This window comes from Oryctolagus cuniculus, chromosome 10 (genome assembly GCF_964237555.1).
Source record: "Oryctolagus cuniculus chromosome 10, mOryCun1.1, whole genome shotgun sequence".
Taxonomy (NCBI): domain Eukaryota; kingdom Metazoa; phylum Chordata; class Mammalia; order Lagomorpha; family Leporidae; genus Oryctolagus; species Oryctolagus cuniculus.
The window spans coordinates 56,947,538-56,972,170 of record NC_091441.1 but is presented as its reverse complement, the minus strand read 5'-3'; the positions used below and the strand labels follow the sequence as shown (position 1 = coordinate 56,972,170).

Sequence of the window (24,633 nt, the reverse complement as noted above, 5' to 3'; positions counted from 1 at the left end):
TGTTAGACACTTGGGACACCAGCCCCAGGTGCAGGGCATGCACAAGTCCGCATTCTGCTTTTGGTTGAGTTGGCGTTTGGGATGTGGGATGTTTCAGCATCTGAATTCTCCTGCAACCCTCCCACTGGGAAAGGAGTGCAGGCTTCCCCCACTCAACCCTTCTCCTAGCCTGGGCTCCAGCCCAGGAGTGAGTACTTTAAGAAGGGACTTCAAAAAGCTACTGGAAAAATAATGGAATTTTTAAAATAAATTTTATCTTTATGCAAAAAAAAATTTTGAAATCCGTGTATAGTTATTTTGTAATGTGTTTTTGCTATGAGGCGCGGCTCAGCCCAGATTTCAAAAAAAATTTTTTGCACCAAAATGAAGTTACCTTTTCAATCTAATTTTCATGAATTTGTTGAAGTCCTCTGGTGTGCTCTGCTGTGCCCAGCTGGCGGTGCCCCTGTGGGTCCACGCCCTGGCTTTCTTGGGCTGCTCACCAGCCTCCCTGTCTTTCTTTGGAAGGCAAGTGCTCCAAGTTCAAGGTCTGAATAGACAGAGGATTAAAAGCTTTGGAAATCCAAAATAGGTCTTTAAAGCTGCCAGCGATGGCCAAGGATTCCCTCTACCACAGCAGGGTCCAAAATCCAGCCCAAGAGCATTTCTCCAAAATTCGGGAAGCACCCTTCCTTTAAGCAACAGGACCTGTGCTGTCCAAACTTGAAGCTCAGGCTCTGAGGCAGAGGAGCAAGCATGGGTGGGGGCGGGGGGTGGTGGCTTCTGTGCTGCCCAAGACAGAGGACGGGGATCTGCCTGCCAGGAACACACACAGCCGGTGTAGCCAGGGGACCTGAGTTTGCTGGAGGAAACCATCTGGGTTCTTTATGAGTTCAGGTCAGCATCCCGGCTGATGGGCATAAGACCCCTCAGGCTCACACGCGCAGATGCATCCTGTGCTGGTTGCTCCTCTGCCATCTGGAAGCCATTACCCTTGAAATGGTTTCAGCCACTTGCTGAGCACTGGGTTTTGCAGGAGGCACGGCTCAGCCCAGATCCAGGAGCCAAGAGCCTTCACATCCTGCAGGATTTCCCGTTGAGAGCCCAGTGAAGCCCTGCCCTCCAGGCCACAACAAGGTTCCCTTCTCCCCCTTCCTTCTTTGGACCCCTAGAGCAACGACTGTGCAGGGGGACCCTGGCATCTCCCCCTGGTCTATTTCTTGCCCTCTTTGGAGGTTTGAAGGGAAAGGGAGAAGTCCCTTTTTTGAACAGCCCTTCAGGAGAGGGGTTGTACTTTGCATGCCCTGTTGCATGCATTGGTCAAAATGAAATGTCTGAGAAGAGCCCCTGAGAAGACCCAGCCCTCTGCATCTGAATGCATGGGAGCAGCCACATCATAATAGCCACCAGGGCCACCTGGCATGCCCGACTCTCATCCGCATGCCGACCCTGCACGCAGGGACACTGAGGCTCTAGGGGCTACACAGCTAGTCAGGGAAGCATTGAACCGTCACTGAGCTCTTCGTAATCCCGAAGCTCTGTCTGCTGTACAACCCACGCTCCCATCGAGGTCCAGGTCTGGTGGGAGCCCCAGGAGGCTGCAGGAGCTAGAGAGGAACAGGCATCTGCCGTTCACGAGAGACTGAGGCCGTGTAGTCGTGGCCTCCGCAAGGAAGCAGAGTGATCTTTTGAAAGGAAGCTCACACAGCCTGTCCACTTCTTGCCAGCTCTGCTGCGGTGCGACCTGCCAAAAACAGCCCAGCCTTGTTTGGGGTATGAAGGCAGCTGTTATAATAAACTCCTCTGCTCTCCCTCCTTTCCTGTTATGGTGGAATGACTGTTTAAAGTAAATGTCTCCCCTCCACGGATTTTCTGGGGTCATGAAAACATTTTTTAATTGGCAGGCTCGCTTACATTTTTGGTGAAATTAGGAAGTAAACAGAATGCCACCCACCATTTCAGATCCGTGAGACGTAAGGATCTGTAAGGAAATGCTCTCTGCATTCTGGAAGCTGTGTTCCCTCCCCCAGCCCCTGGGCTGGACCAGCCTTCCCGGGGTTTGAGCTTGTTTCAGAAAGGAGAGGTTTCTGCCTTCCTTTCATCCCAGGACTTTCAAAGCAGAGCAAGAGGGAATGAGTGCTCAGAACATGCCATCAGGTCTGGGTTTGAGTCCTGGCTCTGCCAGACACGAGTATGGAACCTCAAGGAAATTACTCTGAACCTCAGTCTCCTAATCTGTAAAATGGGTGTAATTAGGTTTATCATCAAGTTTAAAACAAAATGAACAGCAAACATTGGTACAGTTCTTAGTTTGTGGCATTTGCCATTCAGATGTTTTTCATTAATTCATTTAATCATCTTTATAACCCTGGGAGATTGATACCATTCTAACCCTTTAGAAGCCACTGGGTGTACATTACTGAACACAAGTGACAAAAATCTCTACCTGCATGAACCATACAGTGTTACTGAGGGAGAACAAAATATAAATATTTTATAGGGAGTATGTTAGTGGTGATAAATGCTGTGGGGAAAAATAAAAAGGAAAGGGAGATGGAAAATGAGAGAAGGATTGAATTTTCTATTTTATTTTTTTGACAGGCAGAGTGGACAGTGAGAGAGAGAGACAGAGAGAAAGGTCTTCCTTTGCCGTTGGTTCACCCTCCAATGGCCGCCGCGGCCGGCGCGCTGCGGCCGGCGCACCGCGCTGATCCGATGGCAGGAGCCAGGAGCCAGGTGCTTTTCCTGGTCTCCCCATGGGGTGCAGGGCCCAAGCACTTGGGCCATCCTCCACTGCACTCCTGGGCCACAGCAGAGAGCTGGCCTGGAAGAGGGGCAACCGGGACAGAATCCGGAGCCCCAACCGGGACTAGAACCCGGTGTGCCGGCGCCGCTAGGCGGAGGATTAGCCTAGTGAGCCGCGGCGCCGGCCTAGGATTGAATTTTCTAAAGAATGACCAGAGACGGCCTCTCTGAGAAAGTGACACATGAGTAAACACCAGGACATAGTGCAGCAGGGAGCCATGAAGGTCCGCAGGGGAGTCCCAGCCTAGGGCGACAGCAAGTGCAAAGGCCCAGTGGCAGCACGTGTGTTGGGTCTGAGGCATAGCAGGAAGGTGGGTGTGGCTAGAGGAGAAGGATCAGGCCAGGATTGAGGGGCAGGTGACATCAGGCCTTGTGGCCCTCAGCCCGTTCTCTGTGGGAGGAGAAGCTGTCAGAAGAGCGTGAGCATGGGAGGTACATGGTCAGGGTGAGGTGAGGGCAGCTAGGAGAAAGGACACTTTGGGTCTGCTCGCCACAGCTGCTGCTCCTGCTTCTGGTTCCCACAAGCACAGCTGCCAACTTCCTCAGACTGTTTAAGTGGGACGTTTCCTAATGGGACATCTGGGCCTCCAGAGTCGACATTGTTCTTGTTGATTTCAACAGGCGAACTTTCCCCAGCTTCCCCTGCCTTTGCGTTTGCGTCCAGCCCGCTCCCTTTCTTTGGATGGCTCTGACCGTGTCGTCGTGACAGCGCTCCTCAGTGGCTTCCGAGCTGAGTGTGGTTTGCACTCGTGATGGACAGTGTGGGGCTGTGTCGTTGCACTAGCTCCTGGGGCCAGGTCACCAAGGGAGTCAGTGGGGTGGAAGGAGCTGTTTGTGAATGGAGTTGCCCCTTCCGTGGAACGGGCAACCAGAAAACTTACGTGCACCTGTGAATTCTGGCAGTAAAGAATCAGCAGGTCCTTGCAGGAGGGCCCAGGAGAGGCCAGCATCACGCACTCCGGGCTTCAAGTCACTGGTGGCTTCTGGAACTTGCGGAGCTCCTGAAACCCTGTCCAGATGGTGTCGGTGGGCATTTTCCGGGGTTGAGGTCAGAGCGTCTCGTGTGGCATGTCACTCGAGTGGCCTTTGCACAGTGGTAGGCCACACTTGCAGCCTTGGCTATGCTAGGGCATTAGCCTGTGTGCAACCACGTGGAAAACGTGCACATTTCAAAATGGAGCTTAAGGGACCCTTTAATTCCTGAATATTAAGAATCCACAATAGCTGTTTTGACAAATATTGCTTATAGTGTTCCCTTTATTTCCTCTTAGACATTCAGGGATGTATTTTTGAGGACATCCAGGGCTACTGTTTTGCCTCCTTGCCCAGTGGTTTCGATCCCCAGGAATTCACCCTGATGTTGGACCATTTACCCTCACAGGCTCCTCGTTGCCATTGAGACACCTGCAGTTCTTCTGATGCCCTACAGGCTTGCACGTGAGCCAAGGGGTTTCAGACAACAACCTCGGCCTTAGACGTTTGGAAGAACCCTGACCTCCCGGCTCCTTCATGGAACAGGGCCTGTGTGTGAGAGGTTCGAGCTCAGGCTGAGGGAGCAAGGAGCAGTGTACAGAGGAGTTCAGCAGCTTCACAGGGTCTGGCAGTATATGTTCTGAAAGTCACACTGGCACATAGGAGAGAGCTTCAGGAATTCATGGACAGTGAGTGTTGGGAAAATACTCTGTGTGAATCTCACAATTTTTGCACTGGGGTGGGCCTTGGGCCTAGCAATTAAGGTGTCCACATCCCATATCCAGGGACCTGGCTTCCATCCCAGCCATGCTCCCCCTTCCAGCTTTCCGCTGATGCTAATGGAGACCCTGGGAGGCAGGAGGTGATGGCTCAGGCAGTCGGGCCAAGGGCATTCAGGGAGTAAACCAGCAGATGGTAGAGCACACACATTCTCCTTCTCCCTCTGAAATAAGTTAAAAAATTTTTGAGGATTGTTTTTATACCAGAATAAACTTGCCTCTTAAATTCCATTTTTCCTATGTACTTTAAATTTTCTTGCATGTCTTTGTCTTGGCCTTGATTGATACTGGACCCAGGGGTGCACGAAGCATGTGTGTTAGCTGATGCTCCTCTGCAGATGTCCCAGGAAACATAGCAGGCAGAATTTTGCAGGGGCTGCTGCGTGCCCAGGCACTGGAGTTCTGGTAGAACAGTCAGCACTACCCAGTTCTGAGAAGCCCGCAGGGGTTCTTAGCTGGGACTGACAGAAATCAACAGAAGGATTTGTTGAGAATGACTGATCCCATGCCCAAGAATGCAAACCATGCAGATTCTGGTACGTAATTATATACCATAAACTATAAAGGACATATAGTGGGTTTTGATATCAGGTTCCAGCTCCTCCTTGCTAAGGAACAGGCAAAAACCCTTCATCAGTGTGGCTAACGTCCTGTCTGAATCGGTTTCCATGTGTCCACGCTGCTCTTTCTCTCACTGTGTGGTCACACTGGAGAGGCCTACTTCTCATGTCAGGGTCACAAGCATCATGGGAGATGGCACAACCACCCCCCTCAGCAGCCCGCCACTGGGAGTTGGGGGAGGGGAAGCATGATGATAACAGAAACATTGTCACACACGGCGCACTTGTATTCCATAACCGGTAGGATCAGCTATAAAATTATGACTTGGAGTGTGCACTGGTGTGGCAGTTTAGATGCCATTTGCAAGGCCCACATCCTATACTGGAGTGCCTGGGTTCGTGTGCCAGCTCCACTCCCGTTTCCAGCTTCTCCTGACGCACATCCTGGGAGGCAGTGATGGCCCAAGGTGTTGGGTTCTTGCCGCCCACGTAAGAGACTTGGATTGAGTTCCTGGCTTTGGCCTGGCCCAGACCCAGCTCTTACGGGTATTTTGGGGAGTGAATTAGCAAATAGGAGATCTCTCTTTGTCTCTTTCTGTCTCTCTGCCTCTCAAATAATACAAATAAAAGTTTTTTAAATGTGAGGGGAAAAAGACACAGAAGGCTGTATATTGTTCAATTGCATAAAAATGTTCTATTTTCCACCAAGATGAAAATTTTAAAAGAAGAAAACCATGAGTGCCTCCCTCGCAGCATCAACCTGTGTCCCATCCTCCGTGCCCACTGCCAACAGGGAACGGAGGTCTGTGCGCCTCATGAGGCTGAATACACCCATCTCGCCACGGGGTTCATCACCTTTTGCTGCGGAGGTGCAATCCCTATTTCCTTAAAGATGGGAAAAGCTTCACTTCTTTGGCTAGAAGTGTCATCCTGCTGGCATATCAGGCTGAAAATAGTACCCTGTCCAGGACATGTCACGTCCCTTCCTGTGTCGCATCAAACGTCCCCTTGGCCCAAAGTGTAAGGTACACCCTTGAATCCCCGGAAGCTCTGTTTTGTGTGAGTTTCTGTCAGTGTCAATAATTCTTCCAAGTGTACTGTCTCCAACGTGAGACAGGAAGCTGTTTTGCCCCTGCTTCGGCCCCAGCTTCAAAGATTTGAAGTCTTTGGCTTTCAGCTTTGGCGCAGTGACTTTGGGACTATGGCCCTTGACTTAGGAGAAATGAGACAGTACAATAAAAATGAATCAGTTTGACCTCTATTCCCTGTTCCATATTGCATATGGGTAGGTCAAAGGAAAGAAATGCAGATTAGGGAAGAACTTTGAAATGCGTTTTCCAGAAAAGAGTCTATCCTCATCTAACCACACACCCCTGGGTAGGGGATGTCGGACACGTGGGTGCTGCCAGTCAGGTGCAGACGTAAAACTTTAACGTTGCAAGCTGATCTGCCACTTTGGAAGCTAGAATCTCCACAAGAGAGGCCACAGCACTCCATTATTATTTTTTTTTTTTTTCAGTTTAGTTGTAAGACAGAGACAGACAGCGAGAGATTTTCCATCGGCTGTTCACTCCCCCAACTGCCTACAACTGCTGGGGGCTGAGCCAAGCTGAATCCAGAAGCAGGGAACTCGATCCAGATCTCCCACGTGGATGGCAGGGACTCATCTACTGGCGTCCTCATCTGCTCTCTGCCAGGGTGTGCGTTAGCAGGAAGCTGGATCAGAAGAGAGTAGCTGAGGGCCGGCGCCGTGGCTCACTAGGCTAATCCTCCACCTTGCGGCACCGGCACACCGGGTTCTAGTCCCGGTCGGGGCACCGGATTCTGTCCTGATTGCCCCTCTTCCAGGCCAGCTCTCTGCTGTGGCCAGGAAGTGCAGTGGAGGATGGCCCAAGTGCTTGGGCCCTGCACCCCATGGGAGACCAGATAAGTACCTGGCTCCTGCCATCGGATCAGCACGGTGCGCCGGCCACAGCACACTGGCTGTGGCGGCCATTGGAGGGTGAACCAACGGCAAAGGAAGACCTTTCTCTCTGTCTCTCTCTCTCACTGTCCACTCTGCCTGTCAAAAAAGAAAAAAAAAAAAAAAAAAAAAAGAAGAAGAGAGTATCTGGGACTCAAACCAGGCAGTCCATGTGGGAAGTGGAGCGCCCAGAGTAGTAACTGCTCTGCCCAATGCCCACCCCAACAGTGCTTATTTCTCTACCCTACATAGAGTTGTCCCTTAATATTCTCCTGGGGTATTGATTATAGATCGTTCAAGTCCATTACATAAAATGGCATAGTGTTTGCATATAACGTATGCACATCCTCTTGTATACTTGAAATCATCTCTTGATTATGATACCTGATACAACATAAATACTGTGTAAATAGTCGTAATGTTTATGGGGTGGCAAGAAAAATATATGGATATTGAATACAGAAGCAATTCTTTTTCAAATACATTCAATCAGGTTGGTTAACTCCGTGGTTACAGAACCCATAGATGTAGAAGGTGGATTGTACTTGGCTGATTTGCCCTTGATGTCCAAGTGATTTTGCGATGGTTGTTGAGTAGGTGCCAATTTCGCACCCTGATTGTTTCGCCTTCACACACTGTAGCCTGTCCTTTATGACTAACAGAGATAGTCTGTGTCATCCCTAGGCCCCAGCAAGCAAGGTACAGGTCCTGCACCCCAGGGTCTCCCGGCTTGTTAGGACACACATTACCTAATGCTGGAGCATCCCTACAGTCTGTTCCACAAGCCTGACGTTGCTGTGTCCATTTGCCTTTGCCATAGCTCTTCCTTGTCTTGTATTCTGACCAGAGAGCCACAAGTCTATTCTTCTCCTCCAGAAACACCCACATAAAACCCAATTGTTTCCAGCCCCCTTACTCTGTGACCCTTTCCATCCATCCTAGGCCTGAGCTGCAGAAGTTTGAACAAGGGAGCTCTCCCTGAACCCCGGGGCCTTCCTGGAGCTCTGACTCTTCCAGCTCCACTTGGATAAACATTTCTCACATATGATTTGTGCCCGGTTGTGGTGTGTGTCTGGAAAGGAAGCAGGAGTGGGAACAGACAGATCTTCCTCCAAGCTCAAAGCCATGAACATTGATTTGTGTGCAGCAGTCCTATGGATAAAATTTAGCACATGTACAATCACACAGGCATTTGGTCTCTGTGTACCCTAGTAAATTAGTGCTTCTAATTTTATAAGCACTGTCATAACCCCGCAGTTATAAGTGGGATTTTTTTCCCCTTTGACTCTAGTATATATTCTTTTGCTTTACTAGGTGTTGATTATTAGGTGTTGTTTCCCCTAAGAGCCATAGAAAGTAACAGGTTGTTTCAGGGCAACCAGTAGGTTGTGTTGACAGGTGGCTGGTTGTCTTGACTAACTTCACTGCTGGATTTCAGCATTACAACTGCCTTCCGGCAGGAAGGAACTCTTCATGGTAGTGAGAGCTATAAAGTCCAGACTTAATTTTATTCCTCATTTAGGAGTGGATGTTTTGTGAATCCCTGAGCCCTCCTTTTTCAGTTCCTCTTCAGGGCCACGCATCACATGAAGAGAATGAGACACGTGTGCGAAGGGACACTCCCGGCCCATCCCCAGTAGGACCTAAGCTTAAGGCTTCCGTGCCAGCAGTAGGGTTGGGAGGCCTGTGTTTTCTTGACTGGTCAGGCTGAGTCCACCGCTGCTATCGCAGTGTGTGTCTCAAGAATGTCAGGCTATCTTACCTTCCTTTGCCAAACTCTTAGATTTTCTTCCCGAGCCCCAGTTGGAGTTTTAATTCCTGCATGATTTTAGGAAGCAAAGAGAATGTCTTCCGGACTGAAAGGTCTCATCCAAATCCCTTCCTCAGGGTGGCTGTTTAGCCTGGAGTCCCTGGGTTTGATCCCCAACTCTGCCTCCTTATTCCAGCTTCCTGCTTATGTGGACCCTAGAAGGCAACATTGATGACTCAAACATTTGGGTCCCTAACACCCATTTTGGACCCCTGGATTGTTGAGTTCCTGGCTCCTGAAACAGTCCTGGCCCTTGAAGGCATCTGGGGAATAAACCAGCAGGTGGGAGTTCTTTCTGCCTCTCTAATTAATTAACTTTTGAAAATGAAATCCCTTTCTCTGTGATTTCTCCTTCATCTGAACCCAAATGTGTCTTCCATAACCACCAACCCATAACCACCTGCTTGGGCCCCATCTCTTAACTTTGCCTTGTGCACTTCACGTGGGTGACAGCTCAGGTCAGTCACTCTGTCTGTTGTCTCCACATGAGAAGGGAAAGCATTTTCAAAGTGGTTGGTCAGAGTGAAAGTACACAATGAAACTTAAACATTGTCAGGTCACTAGGAGCTTAATATTACCTTCTGCCATAGAGATAATGAATTTGAAATTTACTACATTTAATTCACAGTATCTCATGTGCACCAATGCCACTAATAGGAGTGCATATAAAATCTCTATAATCTGCAGAGGAATGGAAGGGACAGTGTCCAATGTAATCCTACCATTCCCAGGCTTGACGTGTCTGTGATCCTGAACTTCTCAAGTGACTGGCGTCATGGACAGAGGAGTTGTTTGACTTCGTTTAAACAGGATAGGTTCTGTGCACTAGGAGAGAGGCTGGCAGGAGTTTAACAACCAGCTTTCCAGAGGCAGAGTCCCCATCTGTATGCTGGTTTTTGCAGTGTAAATATTCATGGCATGATCAATTTCAAGCTACAAGTCTGAAGAGAATCACTCGTGTGTGTTCATGCATACACACGTGCAAGAATGTGCACAAATGTGTTGTCATCTAGTTAGTTCAGCTTTAAACTGTTTTCTAAATTTAACTCTAATTTATGAACACTTCAGCCTGGAAAATTTAATAAGCATACATTTTCCCATTTGCTTTCCATTTAATTATAATCCACTGCATGCCTTCTGACTTTTCTGTGAAGTCGTCTTTTTGTTTTTATTTTCCAGCTTCATTCCTTTGTCCTCTAAAGCATGACTGTCCGTGCTGTGAAAAGATTTCTTCCTGTCTCTGGCCTTTGTCCCATTTTTTCGCAAGTGTGGCTGGTGAATGGGTTGCTCTTCCCTAAACAGGGGCCTCACTTCCCTCACAGCCTCCGTGGGCAGGCAGTCAACAGCTAAGTCCCTCCTAGTTCCCTCATTATTTATCTGCCAACTTCTCCTCCTCTATGATGCTTCAGGTTGATTGGCTTGCTTCTCATTAAGCTGCAGAAATGAGGCTACACTCAGTACCGAACAGCATAATTGTTTTGAGACAGTGATGGTAAAACTCTGTCCTTCTGTCTTGGCTTTTAGCCTCCTTTATTCTGGATGCCAACTGTCATCTTTACTTGAAGACAGTAAAAATCAAACATTCCTAGAGGAGTGAGAAAGGCCCGTCAAGCTGATTAATGTTTTCATTTACATAGAATTCCCATCCCCCCATATATTCCCCGTCCAAACACTAGTTGTGTCAGAGAAGGAACTCCAGTAAGTCTGTGTGACAGTGGATCTGAGTACTTTGCCTGCACCTGCTGTGAGGCGTAACTTTCATGTGCCCCGACAACATTCCGGTTAGAACAGCAGCTCCGCTGTCATTAACTGAGATTTGTCCTGCTCACACCGTGCCCTGCCGTCATTACAAGTCCTTCAGCTGCCCTCAGAATGATGCTTTCTAAAGCAGCGGCACTGGAGGCAAGCGTTGGGTCATGGCTTATGTTTTGTGTATTTGTTCTGTCAGATGTAGCATTGTGACTACTGAAAGACACAAAACACAGTGTGCTGCTTTAGGGTTGGGGTGCATGGCCCTCTGAGGAGGGGTCTAAAGGCATGTTTCGTCTTCCTTCCATTGGTGGTAGCCCTTACTCTCAAGTCCCACCTCCAGACATCTGTAGGTTCCCATGGACCAGCCTTGGTGGTGCAGGAGGAACATGGTCTCGCGGGTGTCCGCATTCTGCGGGTCAGGGCCCTGGACAGGCTGTGTCTTCCCGGACAGCCACACACCAGCCCGTAGGACTGTGAGATCCGAGTGCCAATCATCTCCTAGAAGGTTGGGCACCACGGTGGGAGAACAGACTGTGAAATCCCCTGCACCTGTGAAGTGGTCGCACTCAGAGCAAGCGACATTGACGGAGGAAGTGGTGGAGTCCTCTTTTCCCGCTGCTGAGATCCACACACTAGTCGTGGACCAAGGTTCTTCAGAAAGTTCATGAAAGTGCAGTTCAAAGATAAGTTTATGTGGGTGCCCAGAAATGTTGACACACATGCATAGATTTCTCATTAGAAAGCCCGTGGAGGATATGTATTATGAAAGAACTATGCTTCGATTTCAAAAATGTCTTGATCCAAAACAAACCTACCTTTAGACTTCATTTTCCATAAACTTTTTGAAGTATTCTGAAGTTTTATCAGCCCACATCATGTGCAGAGCACTAGAGAGTTACTGGTTTGCTTAGGGAAATGTAAAAGCAATACTTGGAAAAATGTAGCCCCTACTCCTGTAGGAGAAATTGGCCATGAAAACAGCCTTGAAGGCTGGTGCCATGGCTCACTAGGCTAATCCTCCGCCTGTGGCACCGGCACACCGGGTTCTAGTCCCGGTTGGGGTGCCCGATTTTGTCCTGGTTGCTTCTCTTCCAGTCCAGCCCTCTGCTGTGGCCCGGGAGGGCAGTGGAGGATGGCCCAGGTGCTTGGGCCCTGCACCCGCATAGGAGAACAGGAGAAGCACCTGGCTCCTGGCTTCAGATCAGCACGGTGCGCCGACCGTAGCAGCCATTTGGGGAGTGAACCAACGGAAAAAGGATGACCTTTCTCTCTCTTTCTCTCTCTCTCTCACTAACTCTGCCTGTCAAAAAAAAAAAAAAAAACAGCTTTGAAGTCATCTGAGAAACACTTAAATGAGTGAGGGTGTGTGCAGTGTAAACCATGCAGGTACTGAAGGAGTCAGGTCCAGCTGGGCTTGGCAAGGCTAATTAGGAAAGGAATCGTTGATTAGGAAATCTGCAATCTGGTAGAGAAGGGACAATCTTCAGACTCAGAGCAGACCTTAGGGAACACAGCAAGCACAGGTACCCCCAGGCCCTTTCCCACGCTCCTGCAAGCTTTTCTGCCCAAGTGTTACTCTATGGAGATGCCTCCAGCTAAGCAGTTTAAATGGCACCCACTTCCTCCTCCACCTGCTCCTGGCTCATTCCTTGCTTTCCTTTTCCCAATCACATGTCACCTGCTAACATGCTATAATATTCTGCCTCTGGGGTATGTGTTCCATAAGGACAGAGATTTCTGCTGTTTTGTTCATCATTGTACCTAGTGCTTCACACTTAGTTCTTGAATAAGTGGGGTGTGTTGGGAAAGGAATGTGGTAAAGTGAGCAAGTGTCTTGGGGTCTAAAGAACTTTGGCTGGGAGTCAGCTGGAGTGCCAAGGCCATGACTGGCCCATGTATAAGCTGAGGTGGGCAGTATGGTTCCTGGGGTGAAGGGTCCTCACTGGTAAGATGGACATTGGCTGAGATGACAACTGGTACTGCTCGTGGCCCCAGATTCTGCTAACAAGCCTGGCTTTTTTTTTTTCTCCAAAGAAACCATTTATTTAATGAGTACAGATTTCATAGGTACAACTTTAGGAATATAGTGATTCTTCCCATCATACTTGCCCTCCCACCCCACCTCCTCCTCCTCCTACCATTCCCAATCCCATTCTCCATTAAGAAAAAAATTTAAAAAAAGAAAAAAAATCTTTCTCAACAGTCAAGACAAGGGCTGTTCAAGTCATTGTTTCTCAAAGTGTCAATTTCATTTTTGCAGATTTCCTTTTAGGTGCTGTATTAGTTATTACAGATCAGGGAGAACATACAGTATTTGTCCCTTTGGGACTGACTTATTTTGCTCAGTATGATGTTTTCCAGATTCATCCATTTTGTTGCAAATGACCAGATTCATTTTATTTTTTTACCTCTGTGTAGTATTCTATATAGTACATAGCCCATAATTTCTTTATCCACTCTTCTGTTGATGGACATTTAGGTTGATTCCATGTCTTAGCTATTGTGAATTGAGCTGCAGTAAACATGGAGGTGCATATAACTCTTTTATTTGCTGATTTATTTCCCTTGGGTAAACTCCCAGGAGTGGGGTGGCTGTCATATAGTAGGTCTATATTCAAATTTCTGAGGTATCTCCAAACTGAGTTACATAGTGGTTTTACCAGTTTACATTCCCACCAACAGTGGATTAGTGTGCCTTTTCCCCCATATCCTCATGGCATTTCCTTTAAGGCACCAGAGTAAACTGTGGAATCTAGGTGGCATTTAAAAAAAAAAGTCTTAGGGGCAAGTGTTTGGCACAGTGATTGAGCCACTACTTGGGAGGTTCCCGGCCCATATTGAAGTGCTTGGATTCCAGTCTGCCTCTGCTTGGATTCCAACTTCTTGCTAATGCACACTTTAGCACGTGGATCCCTGCCATTCATGTGGAAGACCTGGATTGAGTTTCAGTCACCTGGCTTTGGCCTAGCCCAGCCCTGACTGTTGAAGGCTTTTTTTTTTTTTTTTTTTAAAGGCAAAATGAGAGCAAGAAGGAGTGAGAAATACAAATCTTCTATCTACTGGTTCACTAAGCCAAATGCTCACTACAGCTAGGGCTGGGCCAGACAGAAGCCAGTAGCCTGGAACTCCATCTATGCCTCCCATATGGTGGCAGACATCCAAAAGTGCTTGAATCATTATCTGCTGCCTCCCAGCTTGCACATTCACAGGAAGCTGGATCAGAATTGAAGGTGGGACATGATCTCAGGCACTCTGATATGGGGTGCAAATGTCCCAAGGGGCAGCTTAACCCACTGCACCACAATACCCACTCCTGTTGCAGACATTTGGGGGAGTGAACCAGTAGATGGAAGGTCCTTGTCTGTTGTGTGTGTGTGTCTCTCTCTCTGCTTTTCAAATAAAAGGGAAAAAAATTGTACAGATCTTGAAAGACCTTTTAAAAAATGACTTTTGCCAGGGTACTCCAGAAAGATTATATTTTTTTTGGAGGGAAAGTAAAAGGCTAGAGATAAGTTATTTTTTTTTAACACTGCTTGATATGCCTTCCTTTCACCATCTTTCATGCTGACTTTCCTTCACCCAACTCCTGAAACGTGGACACCCACCATTGTCCGGGTCCATAGATGAATGAGCCATCGGAGCCTGGTTTCTGAGTCTCCCATTTCAGTAATGAGAACTTCCGAAGAAAACCCAGTAGGAGCAACCAACTGGCTTTGTTTTCCAGCTTAAACGGATCAAGGCCCCTGCACGTCCCATAGTTTACCTTGAAGTTACCAAGCTGCCTTCTCTTCCTGGCCTACCCCACTCCAAACAGCCCATTCACTGCCTGTGGGGTTATTCCCCTGAGGGGCTAACAGGCCCTCCCAGCCAGGCCTCCGAGCCCATCCTGACCTCTCCTGGACATAATGAGCATTTATTTACAATGGAATTACCTCACTGCTGCTTGGCTGTGTCACCATAGCACAGTAAGAGAAATGACAGCCTGTAATAGATAACTTGCTGGAGAGGAAACTCTACTGCGTATGTCTGAGAAAGGCTGATGGTCAACACGTGAACGGATGCTTCTGCACCCCTTTATTTTGACAGAACACTTTTCAGGTCCAAGCCGTCAGCCCTCTGCAGGTCTTCCCGTTTCGCCATTCTTCCTCTTTGTCTTGTTTTTCTCTTCCAGAGGTGAATGAACTTAGAGAGGCAACGTGTGTGAGTTCTGCATTCAGCTCCCAGCTCAGCCACTCGCCAGCTTGCCTGCCCAACCTCTTTGACCCTCTGAGTTCCTAAATCTATAAAATTGGGGTCAGAATCCCCTCTCTGTAGGAGGGGTGCCAGGCCTGTGTCAGGTCCTCAGGAACAGCTCTCATCCTCAGCCGTTCTCTGCCCTCGCAGCCATCGTAAACTCACCCCCAAAGAAACGTCCAGGGACCTCCTTCCAAATACCTGGGCATGGCTCTGTGAGGTGGCAGACTTGGATGACCCACGCCGGGGCTGCATTTAAGATTCAGCACTTTATCACAGAAGGACATTGCATGGTAGTGCCAGCTGACGAGGTTGTCAGGGTTGTTGACTGTTCACACTGTGCCTCTAGAATGAAAGGAACAGAAACAGAGCCAAGAGGACATGGCCAGTGAGGAGGGCGGATGTAAGAGATGTGATGGGTGAGCTCCCCAGTTGAGTGAGGATTCCTCTCCTTGCAGCTGAAAGCATTTGTGGACAGTGCACACGATAAGGGATGTCTTACTATAAAAACCGCAGCAAGACAATAATGGTGCTCCTTGGAGACACTGTAGATAATCCGGCAGACACCATATATTCTGAGTGGAATTGTTAGGTCTCCAGTGATTCTTTGTTTAAACAGAGTATAAAGTATAAATTTTAAGCAAATAAGACACTTTTTTCAGCATTAAAGCCAAACTGAAACTGACCACGGTGGGGTGGGGGGTGGATATAATACACATGAGAACATTTTCTGTTGATATACGTGAAGACATTTTAATTAAAAAACCTGCACCCTGGGTTAAGTGTGCATAGCATTGATGTTAGTTCAGAAGGAATGGTGACTAATGCATATTATCATAAAACTCTTCTGCATATTTTCTGGTTTGAATGCATCTTTATAGTTGTGGAGTTGCCGTAACGCTAACTAAATCCATAGCCCATCATTTAGCAAATGCCCTTCATAATAGGGAGGAGCTAATTGTTTGTGGGATGAAGTGTTTCATGTATTTAGCCTTTATCCTCCTGATGTTGTGTAACATTCACACAACTAACCAGGATGTTAACTCTTATTGTTTTTGTTGCTTTTTGAGGGCATTTTAATGGCATATGGGGATTTATTTGAATCATCAGTTTTACTGTTAGAGCCAAATTACTCTCCTGGGTTTATGGGAATAGATGCCACCAGGCAGTAGATTAATAACTACCGAAAAACCACATGAAAAGTTCACTACAAATCTCAGATCAAAAACTCTGGTTTTCTGGGTTTTGCAATCTACCAGCTTTTGGAAGCTTAGCTTTGGTAACGTGATCTTTATGGCAGCACCGCTGGGCAGTAGACCCTTGTGATAAGTAAGATAGCCCAGAGGTGCCCCCAACATGCCCACGGAGCCGGGCTCCACCTACCCAGGACAGGGGTCCATCTGTGAGGACCCTTTTTAACAGATACTCCTCTGGTCTGTTAAACAGCGCTCCTTCGGTGGGACACACTTGGCCAAGAGTAGGAAAGTGAAGGAGATTCTTTTTTCTCCAAAAAGATTAGAAAAACAGACTGGAGGGGAGCCTGAACCACAGCACTTGGGAGGGCCCTTTATGGGGAACCACAGGAGAAAGGAATTCTCATTGCTGGCCCCTTGCACTGTCATTCCTGGAGCGCTGGGGTCATTCTCTGCAACCAGCTCACTGCCCCTGATTGGTGGCCTCACCAGCCCCACACCCCTTGCTTGCGACCTGTTACTGGAAACAGAGCAACATGGGAAACTTGGATTTGGGGCACTGGGGACCCAATTGTCAGCCCATCCTGCACTTCCATGGGATATTCAAGGAGTTCACCAGCGTGATCCTGGCTCCGCCAGCCCCCAAATGTTTTTGTATCACAAAGACTTGGATACTGGAAAAGACATTCAAAACCTGAGCCAAGAGTACAGTTCAGCGGGAGGTGGTTTGAGAGGGGTGACCAATGGCAAGGCGGGGGCTCTGCAGGCCCCTTCCGCTTGTGGCCTGCTGAATTACACATGTGCAGTTCGGGCCAGGTTTTCTGAGAAGCTGTCCCTCGCTGCTCAGAGCAGGACTGCCTCGCTTCCTGCACTGGTATCCCTTCTCCACAGCGCCCTGCAGATCAGTCCCCTGCCCTTCCTCCCCCGCTACCCCCTCCCCCATGGGAACAAAATCCCCAGTCTCTGGAAAGTAATGCTAAGAAAACAAACACTACAAAGGCTGGTAACAGGGGGGTATCTCTGCCGAATGTTTTTTTGTGACCATCTAGGTTCAAGGAGGAGGGGTCCCCAGCTCCATGCGCCAGCAGGGTCCCTTTGTAGTAGGCATCTGTATGTTTGGCCAGATGTCCTCCCAGGGGCAGGCAGAGAAGGAAAGATAAAACAGAATTCCTATTAAAAAGAAGTCTCAGGAGGGGAGAGAAAAACAAGACGGAGAAAGTGTGTCAAGTGGGAAGGGAATCCGTGACATGTGATGCTGATTAGAAGCTGATAGAGTCAGCGCTGAGAGGCACACCCTGGGAGGAAGGGCCCCTGCGATGGGGAATGCACACCGGTGACAACTGTCTGGGAGTGGACCCGCATGGGAGCCACACACACAAGATGCCTGGTGGCAGCCCGGGGCCAGAACACAGGGAGGGACCTGTGGTTCCTGCTCCGGCTTCGCTTCAGCCAACCCTCACTTTCCTCATCAGTAACACGGTGACGCTTGCCCAGGAGACCTCGCTGCCACCTGCTAGTCCCCAGGGTCTCTTATTCCCTGTAATCTCCGCTCTGACCAACTCTCTGAGAGTCTACTAGTGGAATGTAAGGAATCACCCTGGAGAGACACTTCCACTGCAGTGCTGAAGTCCAAAAGGCGTGGAACCTGCCCTCCACTGGGGAGGGGTTACCCAGGCCTTCCGCAGGAGGTCGCTCCAGCGTCCCTGGGTCTGCCATCCCTGTGTGCTACAGCTGCCGCCAAGGCAAGGTTACAGTTTTCTCATCATGGCTGTTTGTGGATTCATTTATATTCCCGCCCCCTCTCAATTTCAGAAATATTTTCACCCTTACTGGAGGGGAGGGGTCCTTATTTTGTTTGAGGCCAGCAGATTAAGAGTGCATAAGAGGTGTTTGTGTGTATGTGTGTGTGTGCGTGCACTCATCCTTTAGTTAAGGGTAAGCCATTGAAAAATGTTTTGTTTTTGTCTTTGTTTTTTTTTCCCCCATCTTGGCAAATGTCATGAGGAGAGCAGGATTTTAGTACAGGGTGAGGCTGGATTCCAGCAGAAATGGAAGAGGAAGCTTCCGTTGCGATGAGCAGATCTCACCCTAGGTTGGTGGCAGCAGCGATGGAGAGGACAGAATGAGCAGAGACAGGAACAGGGGCGCAGAGGATAGCGAGTGGCGTCTGGAGTCTGGCACACAGCGGAATCCCCCCTACGACCTGTATAGGATGTTGTTTCAGCTCTCGCTGCCTTGCCTGCTTGCAGGGTTGTCTGAGGGATTAGGGAGGTGGCCTGTGACATGCTTAGCTCAGAACCTGGCACAGTGTAGGCAGTAAATGAACCGCACTGAACTACAGATGGTGATTGTCATGATAAATACATATGAAGTCAATGTGGCAGAATGTTAAAAACTGCTGAATTTTAAAACTAAAAAAATTTATATTTAAAAATATATATCCCATGATATGAACAGTGTCTGGTGACTGGGTGAATTGAAGATAAGTACTCAAGAATTCATGGTGTTTTTTTTTTAATTTAGTGTAACCCCTGGAAGGATTAGGATAATGGTAACATTTAATGAGTGGAAATAAGAAAGTTGGGTGGAAGTTGAGATCTGGCCTGGCAGGACTGGAACTGAGATCAGTTTTGGACCAGCGAGTTGGCACTGAGACCTACAAGTGGCTCTTTGAAAAAATGGAAGGAGAGTACAAACATGGGAGAATCCCAACACAAAGACGTTTATTTACTCCACGTCTGTTTGATCAGTCTGGTTTTACAGCTTCATCTTCAGGGAATTAGCTAACCAGCCTGATGATCTTCTCAACCAGACCCTTGCTCCTCAAAGTGTGGTCCAAGGCCCAGGCATCACGGGATCTTGTTAGTGATGCAGAATCTGAGCCTTTCACCTCACACCTGTACATTTCAGCCATGTGATTTGTCATCACTTTAGACTTTGAGATGTACCACTTTAAGGTGGTTTCTGGACCAGTAGCATCAGCATCACCTGGGAACTTGTTAGGAACCCAGGCCTCCTGAATTAGAAAGGTTGCATTTTGAAGAGCCCTCTGAAGGATTCTGATGCACCTCAAAGTTTCAAAGCAACCCTCTAAGTTATGAAACAACTTGTAAAACAGGCAGATTGGACCCTCTCCCTGTGTCTGTAGCTCAGACACCAGAGAGACTGGTTGAACCCGGAAAGCTGAATTGAAGTCATTGTTACATGCTGTTTCCATCACCGTTTTGCATTAAGCACAGCTGAAGAACTCTTTTCATAAGAAGGGCGCTTTGCATAAAATTACAAATCAAAGTCAAGAGACATCAACTATCTCTTAATCCTCATGACTTCCCGGTGAGCACGGTTAAAGGCGATCAGTCCTCTATGGGCAGCACTGTTAGGAGACACACGTAGGTGAGCAGGGCAGGGGAGCGCAGGGCCTGACACCCTCACAATGTGATTTTCCCATTAAGGTGTCCACAGCCTTTGTTCTTCGTCTTTTTAATCAAGCAGATGGAAAGTTCTCTTTTAACGAGCTCGTTTCTAGAGTCACTTGCAGCAGTGATGCTGGTTTACCACTTAGAATGTTTTTCAAAAAGGTGAGCTGTAAGAGTAAAAATGCACCTCCTGTCATCAAAAGTATCTGGTTTTTCTATTTGTTCCCTAATTGTCATTCAAATCACTGTGGTGACTTAAATAAGGGTCAGTGTCTGTTTGCTGGACACATGTAATGTATTAAATTACCTGTGTTTTCAGCAATAGGTTCTGGTCCATCACAGCCAATGGCCTGATGATAAACTGTTTCTCTGGGGCATGGGGCCAGGGGGCGTAGTCCTAACATACAATGTTTGCCAATTTCCATGGTGTAAAGTCTTCCTCCAGGGCTGATTTCAAGCTACCAGCAGTTTAACAAGAGCTCCCAGTACTTCTGTAAGTTGAGCAATGATCTCTCACAAGCCATCCGGGACCGGCTCTAGCACATCAAGATAGGCCACAGGTCTATCTAGGAAGTTGTCTGAACCACTGTCAGTCCACTAATGTCTAATAACAAGCAGACTTACATGTTTTAAGTCTTTTGTCATATACAGATGTTTATTGAAATTATTATAATTATCATAATGAAATTTGCTTTAAAACTATTCCGTGAGACACTTATGTGCTATTTAAGTCATATTCAATCATAACATAATATTTAAAGTACTTATGTTGGTAAATGGTATGTTAAGTTTTAAAATAGTTTTTCCTTGTAAAGCATACAGAACAGTTAATCATGGTCTTAGACCTCAAGTGCACAGACACTTTTGTTTTTACTGCTATTGACATTTGACTTCTTTTACAGGTATTCAGGAAGGAACACAATGCACCAAGTGTAAAAACAACTGGGCACTGAAGTTCTCTATCATATTACTGTACATTCTGTGTGCCTTGCTCACAATCACGGTGGCCATCTTGGGATATAAAGGTAAGTACCCTTTCTGTTTACCTCCCAAGTACTGTGTCTCCCCTCATTAATTCTCTTCATTAACTTAAGCATGAAGAAAACCCACTTTTGCAAGCAGAAAGTTCCAGGACCTCAGAGGCTACCCAGATTCATGGCTGTTCAAATCTCATAGATAAAATGGTGTAGTATTCACATTTAACATTCACAGCTCCTCCCATATACTTTAAAACACTTGTAGATTACATATCATACCTAATACAACCTAAATGCTATGTAAATCATTGTTGCATTGTATTTAGGGAATAATGACAAGGAAAAAAAGACTGTCGGTGTCTGCAGGCAATTTTTTCCCAATTTTTAAGAAAAGATTTATTTAACTGAAAAGCAGAATGACAGAAAGAGGGATTCTCCATCTGCTGGTTCACTCCCCAAATGGCTGCAAATGCCAGGGCTGGGTTAGGCCAAAGCCAGGCAGGGACCAAGCACTTGGACCATCATCTGTTTCCTTCCCAGACTCATTAGCAGGGACCCAAACCAGCGCCGTGATGTGGGATGCTGGCATCACAAGCAGTGGCTGAACTCACTGTGCCACAGCACCAGCTCCTTCCCAAATTATTTGCAACCTGCAGTTGTTTGACTCTGCACTCACACTGTCACAACTCAGGTGTAAAGCTTAGCCACTTCCCGAGCTCCTGATCTGTATCCTGAACCGCCAGTAGCTATGGGATGTAGAAGGTGGAGGAGCAGTAATTCCTTCTGAATAGTTTCAACAATGACAATGGTTCTCTGTGAGTTATAAATTTGTTTTTCTCTTTGTTTCTTTTTCCTACCTATCTCCAGCTACTCCCTCTTCCTCTGTTTTTTTTTCCCCACCTTATCACTAAGAGGCTGTCTGGAAACCCCAGAGTTGGCATACAGGAAAACTATTGATAGAGGAGAAGCAAAACATAAGGTCTCTGGAGATAGGACTAACTTCACCCAGGCACTGGCCACCTCATCCCTTTTTTCCTTTTCAGCACATTTCCTGTGGTCACCCTTGTTTACTTAGCTCATAAAACACTGCCCTGTAGAAGTGAGCCGCGGAGGCAGCATCACCACCTCAACTCCACTTGATACAGCGCTGGGCTACACAGTCCTGGCTTAAAAAAAAAAAAAAGGGAAGCTTTCTGTCTGAACCATGGAGGCTTGCAGACTACAGAGCGGACTCCCCTGCCCCTTCTGCCCTCTGCCAGAGCCCACAGGTGGGAGGTGTCGCGATTGAGAATCACCGACCATGTAAACCAGCTTTTACAGAAAACAGCCCAGGAGCCCTCCTGTCACAGTCCCGGGACACAGACGTGGAGTCCGCAGACCCTCAGCTTTCCCTCAGAACTGACATGCCACCAGGGGAAAGTTCCCACAACCTCTCCGATCCTGAACTGGCCACCTGACCTAGGCAGAGAAGGCTCGAGATAAATTCCTCCGACTTGTGATGCCTCCCACCGCTGTCCCAGTGTGTTTGAACAAGAAGGGCTTCAGAACCAAATGATCCAGTTCAATTCATTTTTTAAAAAGATGTATTTATTTATCTGAAAGTTAGAAAGAGAGATGTTCATCACTCCTCAAATGGCCGGAAGGACCAGTGCTGGAGCCATGGACTCCATCCTGATCTCCCACATGGTAGCAGAAGCCCAGGTACTTTGGCCATGTTTTGCTGCTTTCCCAGGTGTGTTAGCAGGGAACTGGATTGGAAGCAGTGCAGTTGGGACTTGAACCAATGCTCTAACATGGGATTCTATCATAAGTAGTAGCTTAACCCACTACACTGTAACACTGGCCACTCGATCCATTTTTTTAATTGGTATTTGCTTATTTTCATTTTATTTGAAAGGCAGAGAGACAGAACTTTTCCATCTACTGGTTTATTCTCCAAATGCCTGCAACAGCCATGGCTAGATCAGGCCAGAACCAAGAGCCCAGAACTCCATCCAGGTTCCCACATGGGTAACAGGAGCCCAAGTACTTGGGCTCCGACTGATGCCTTCTAGGGCACACATTAGCAGGAAGTTGGAATCAGAATTGAACCATGTTCAATTCTTGATCCTGCCATCATCAGTATAATTGCAGGTGTTCAGTCAGTGCTTGCTGGAGAGCCAGCCTCGTGCTAAGTCTTTGATGAGGCTCTGTAACCTGGGTAAGAGTCAGTGCCTCTTGGCGGTTCTGATTCTCATCTGTGAAATGACAGCCCAACTGCTGCTTTCCACGGTGGTTGGGATGAGCAAGGAGGATGTACTAGGACCCCTCTCACACTGTGGCTGTGAAATCTCTGTTCTTTGCTTCTTCATACGTGCCTTTACCCACTATACCTGTCATGTTGAAAGCCCTCAGTATATTTGAGGCTTCTCAGTCCCACCCCTAAGGCCCTATCCATGGAAAATCACGTGCATCATAGAGTATGCTGACTGATGAATTTGGGCAATGGAAATCTGGCAAATTGCCAGATCATCTCATCCACCTGTTATGAGATAATGTAACCTGGAGTGCCTTACGTTTTCAGAGGAAGCAGCAAGCAGAGCAAAGGATGAGGAGAGGCCGTGGAGTCGTGCAGAGGACAGGCAGAGGGCTGGGGTGGGAACCAAGTGAGGGAAAGAGGGTGCTGTGTGTCCCAGGCAGTTCTCGGGGCTCTTCCCCTTTACTAGGTTATTTTCTTTCTATCTATCTATCTATCTATCTATCTATTTATTTTGAATCTATCTATCTATCTATTTATTTATTTTGACAGGCAGAGTGGACAGTGAGAGAGAGAGACAGAGAAAGATCTTCCTTTTACCATTGGTTCACCCTCCAATGGCCGCCGCGGCCGGCGCGCTGCAGCCGGCACATCGCGCTGATCTGAAGGCAGGAGCCAGGTGCTTATCCTGGTCTCCCATGGGGTGCAGGGCCCAAGCACTTGGGCCATCCTCCACTGCACTCCCAGGCCAGAGCAGAGAGCTGGACTGGAAGAGGGACAACCGGGACAGAATCCGGCACCCCGACTGGGACTAGAACCCGGTGTGCCAGCACCACAGGCAGAGGATTAGCCTATTGAGCCGCGGCACCGGCCAAGTTTATTTTCATGATTATTCACTTCTCCATGACTTTGCCTAGTGAACTGAGATGAAAGAGAAGTTTGAAGTCAAACAGCCACTTAGTAAGTAAGTTCCATTAGGGCTCAGTACCATGTGATGTTGGGAGTACACAGTTACTACTGAGAGGTGAAAGTGGTGATTTTTATCTGGGCTAAGAAATAAGGTCTAGGAATTTCTGCCCTAAGAATCATACAGAGAGACCTAAAGGAGAAGTTTCTTTTTTTTTTTTTCATGTTAGAGAACAAGTAATTCCTCTATTTCTATCTATTAAAAAATTCTTGCAGCCCTGATGTGTTTCACATGTGCTGGCCCATTTACCCGGGCACCTTTTCCCTGCTACAATGGCTGCTTGCTCTTGGTGTTTCACTTGGATAGCATGTCCTGCATCGAGCCCCTGAGAGTTGGGTTCAACGCCCTCCTGTTTGTTCCTATAGAGCTCTTCGTTTACTCTTAGCCCTGTCACACAGCGGCATCATGGCCAGTGACCTTGTCTGTCTCACCACCAAAATGATAACTTTTTATAAAGATTACCTTTCATTTGTTATACCTCCCACTGGCACCTAACCTCACACAACTCAAACAGGTGCTCGAGAAAGTTTACTGAATGAATTACTGTAGGATGGATGGATGGGATAGATGATTAGGGCTGAATTTTATACAAAGAATAGATGCCAGGGTGGGTCTGTGAGTCCATCTGCAAGTGGGAATTGCTTCCCCTCAAGGCCCTCCCTAAGAACCTAAAATCCTAGAAATCCACTTGGCTTGCTCTGTGGGCGTAATCTCAGCAGAGCGGAGGGAGACGAGACCAGTGGAGCCTCTTTTCCTCCCTCCGATGCCCTCATCCCTCAGGACTCTGCTGACAGAGAGAAGATAATGCAACATGCACTTTTGGTTTCCAGCACGGCCTTCATGAACTAAAATGTTGATGTTTTCCAGATGTTCTTTCTCTTCGTGTGTACAGTGGTTCCTATTTCTCGCTGATAAGATTCCGGTGACCCAACACTGAAAGAGGCAGAAAGATAAGACCCGGTTCTCCTCTCACACATCTCCCTTTGATGTC

The 24,633-nt window shown here is 47.6% G+C and overlaps 1 protein-coding gene across 1 annotated transcript in view; it reads left to right on the top strand.

The window, feature by feature from the left end:
- COLEC12 (collectin subfamily member 12) overlaps positions 1 to 24,633 on the top strand; it is a 206,556-nt gene that overhangs the window by 142,087 nt on the left and 39,836 nt on the right. Inside the window, exon 3 of the mRNA XM_051852076.2 lies at positions 20,365 to 20,487. Coding sequence (XP_051708036.1) covers positions 20,365 to 20,487 — 123 coding nt within the window. The remainder of the gene's footprint in view (positions 1 to 20,364; positions 20,488 to 24,633) is intronic.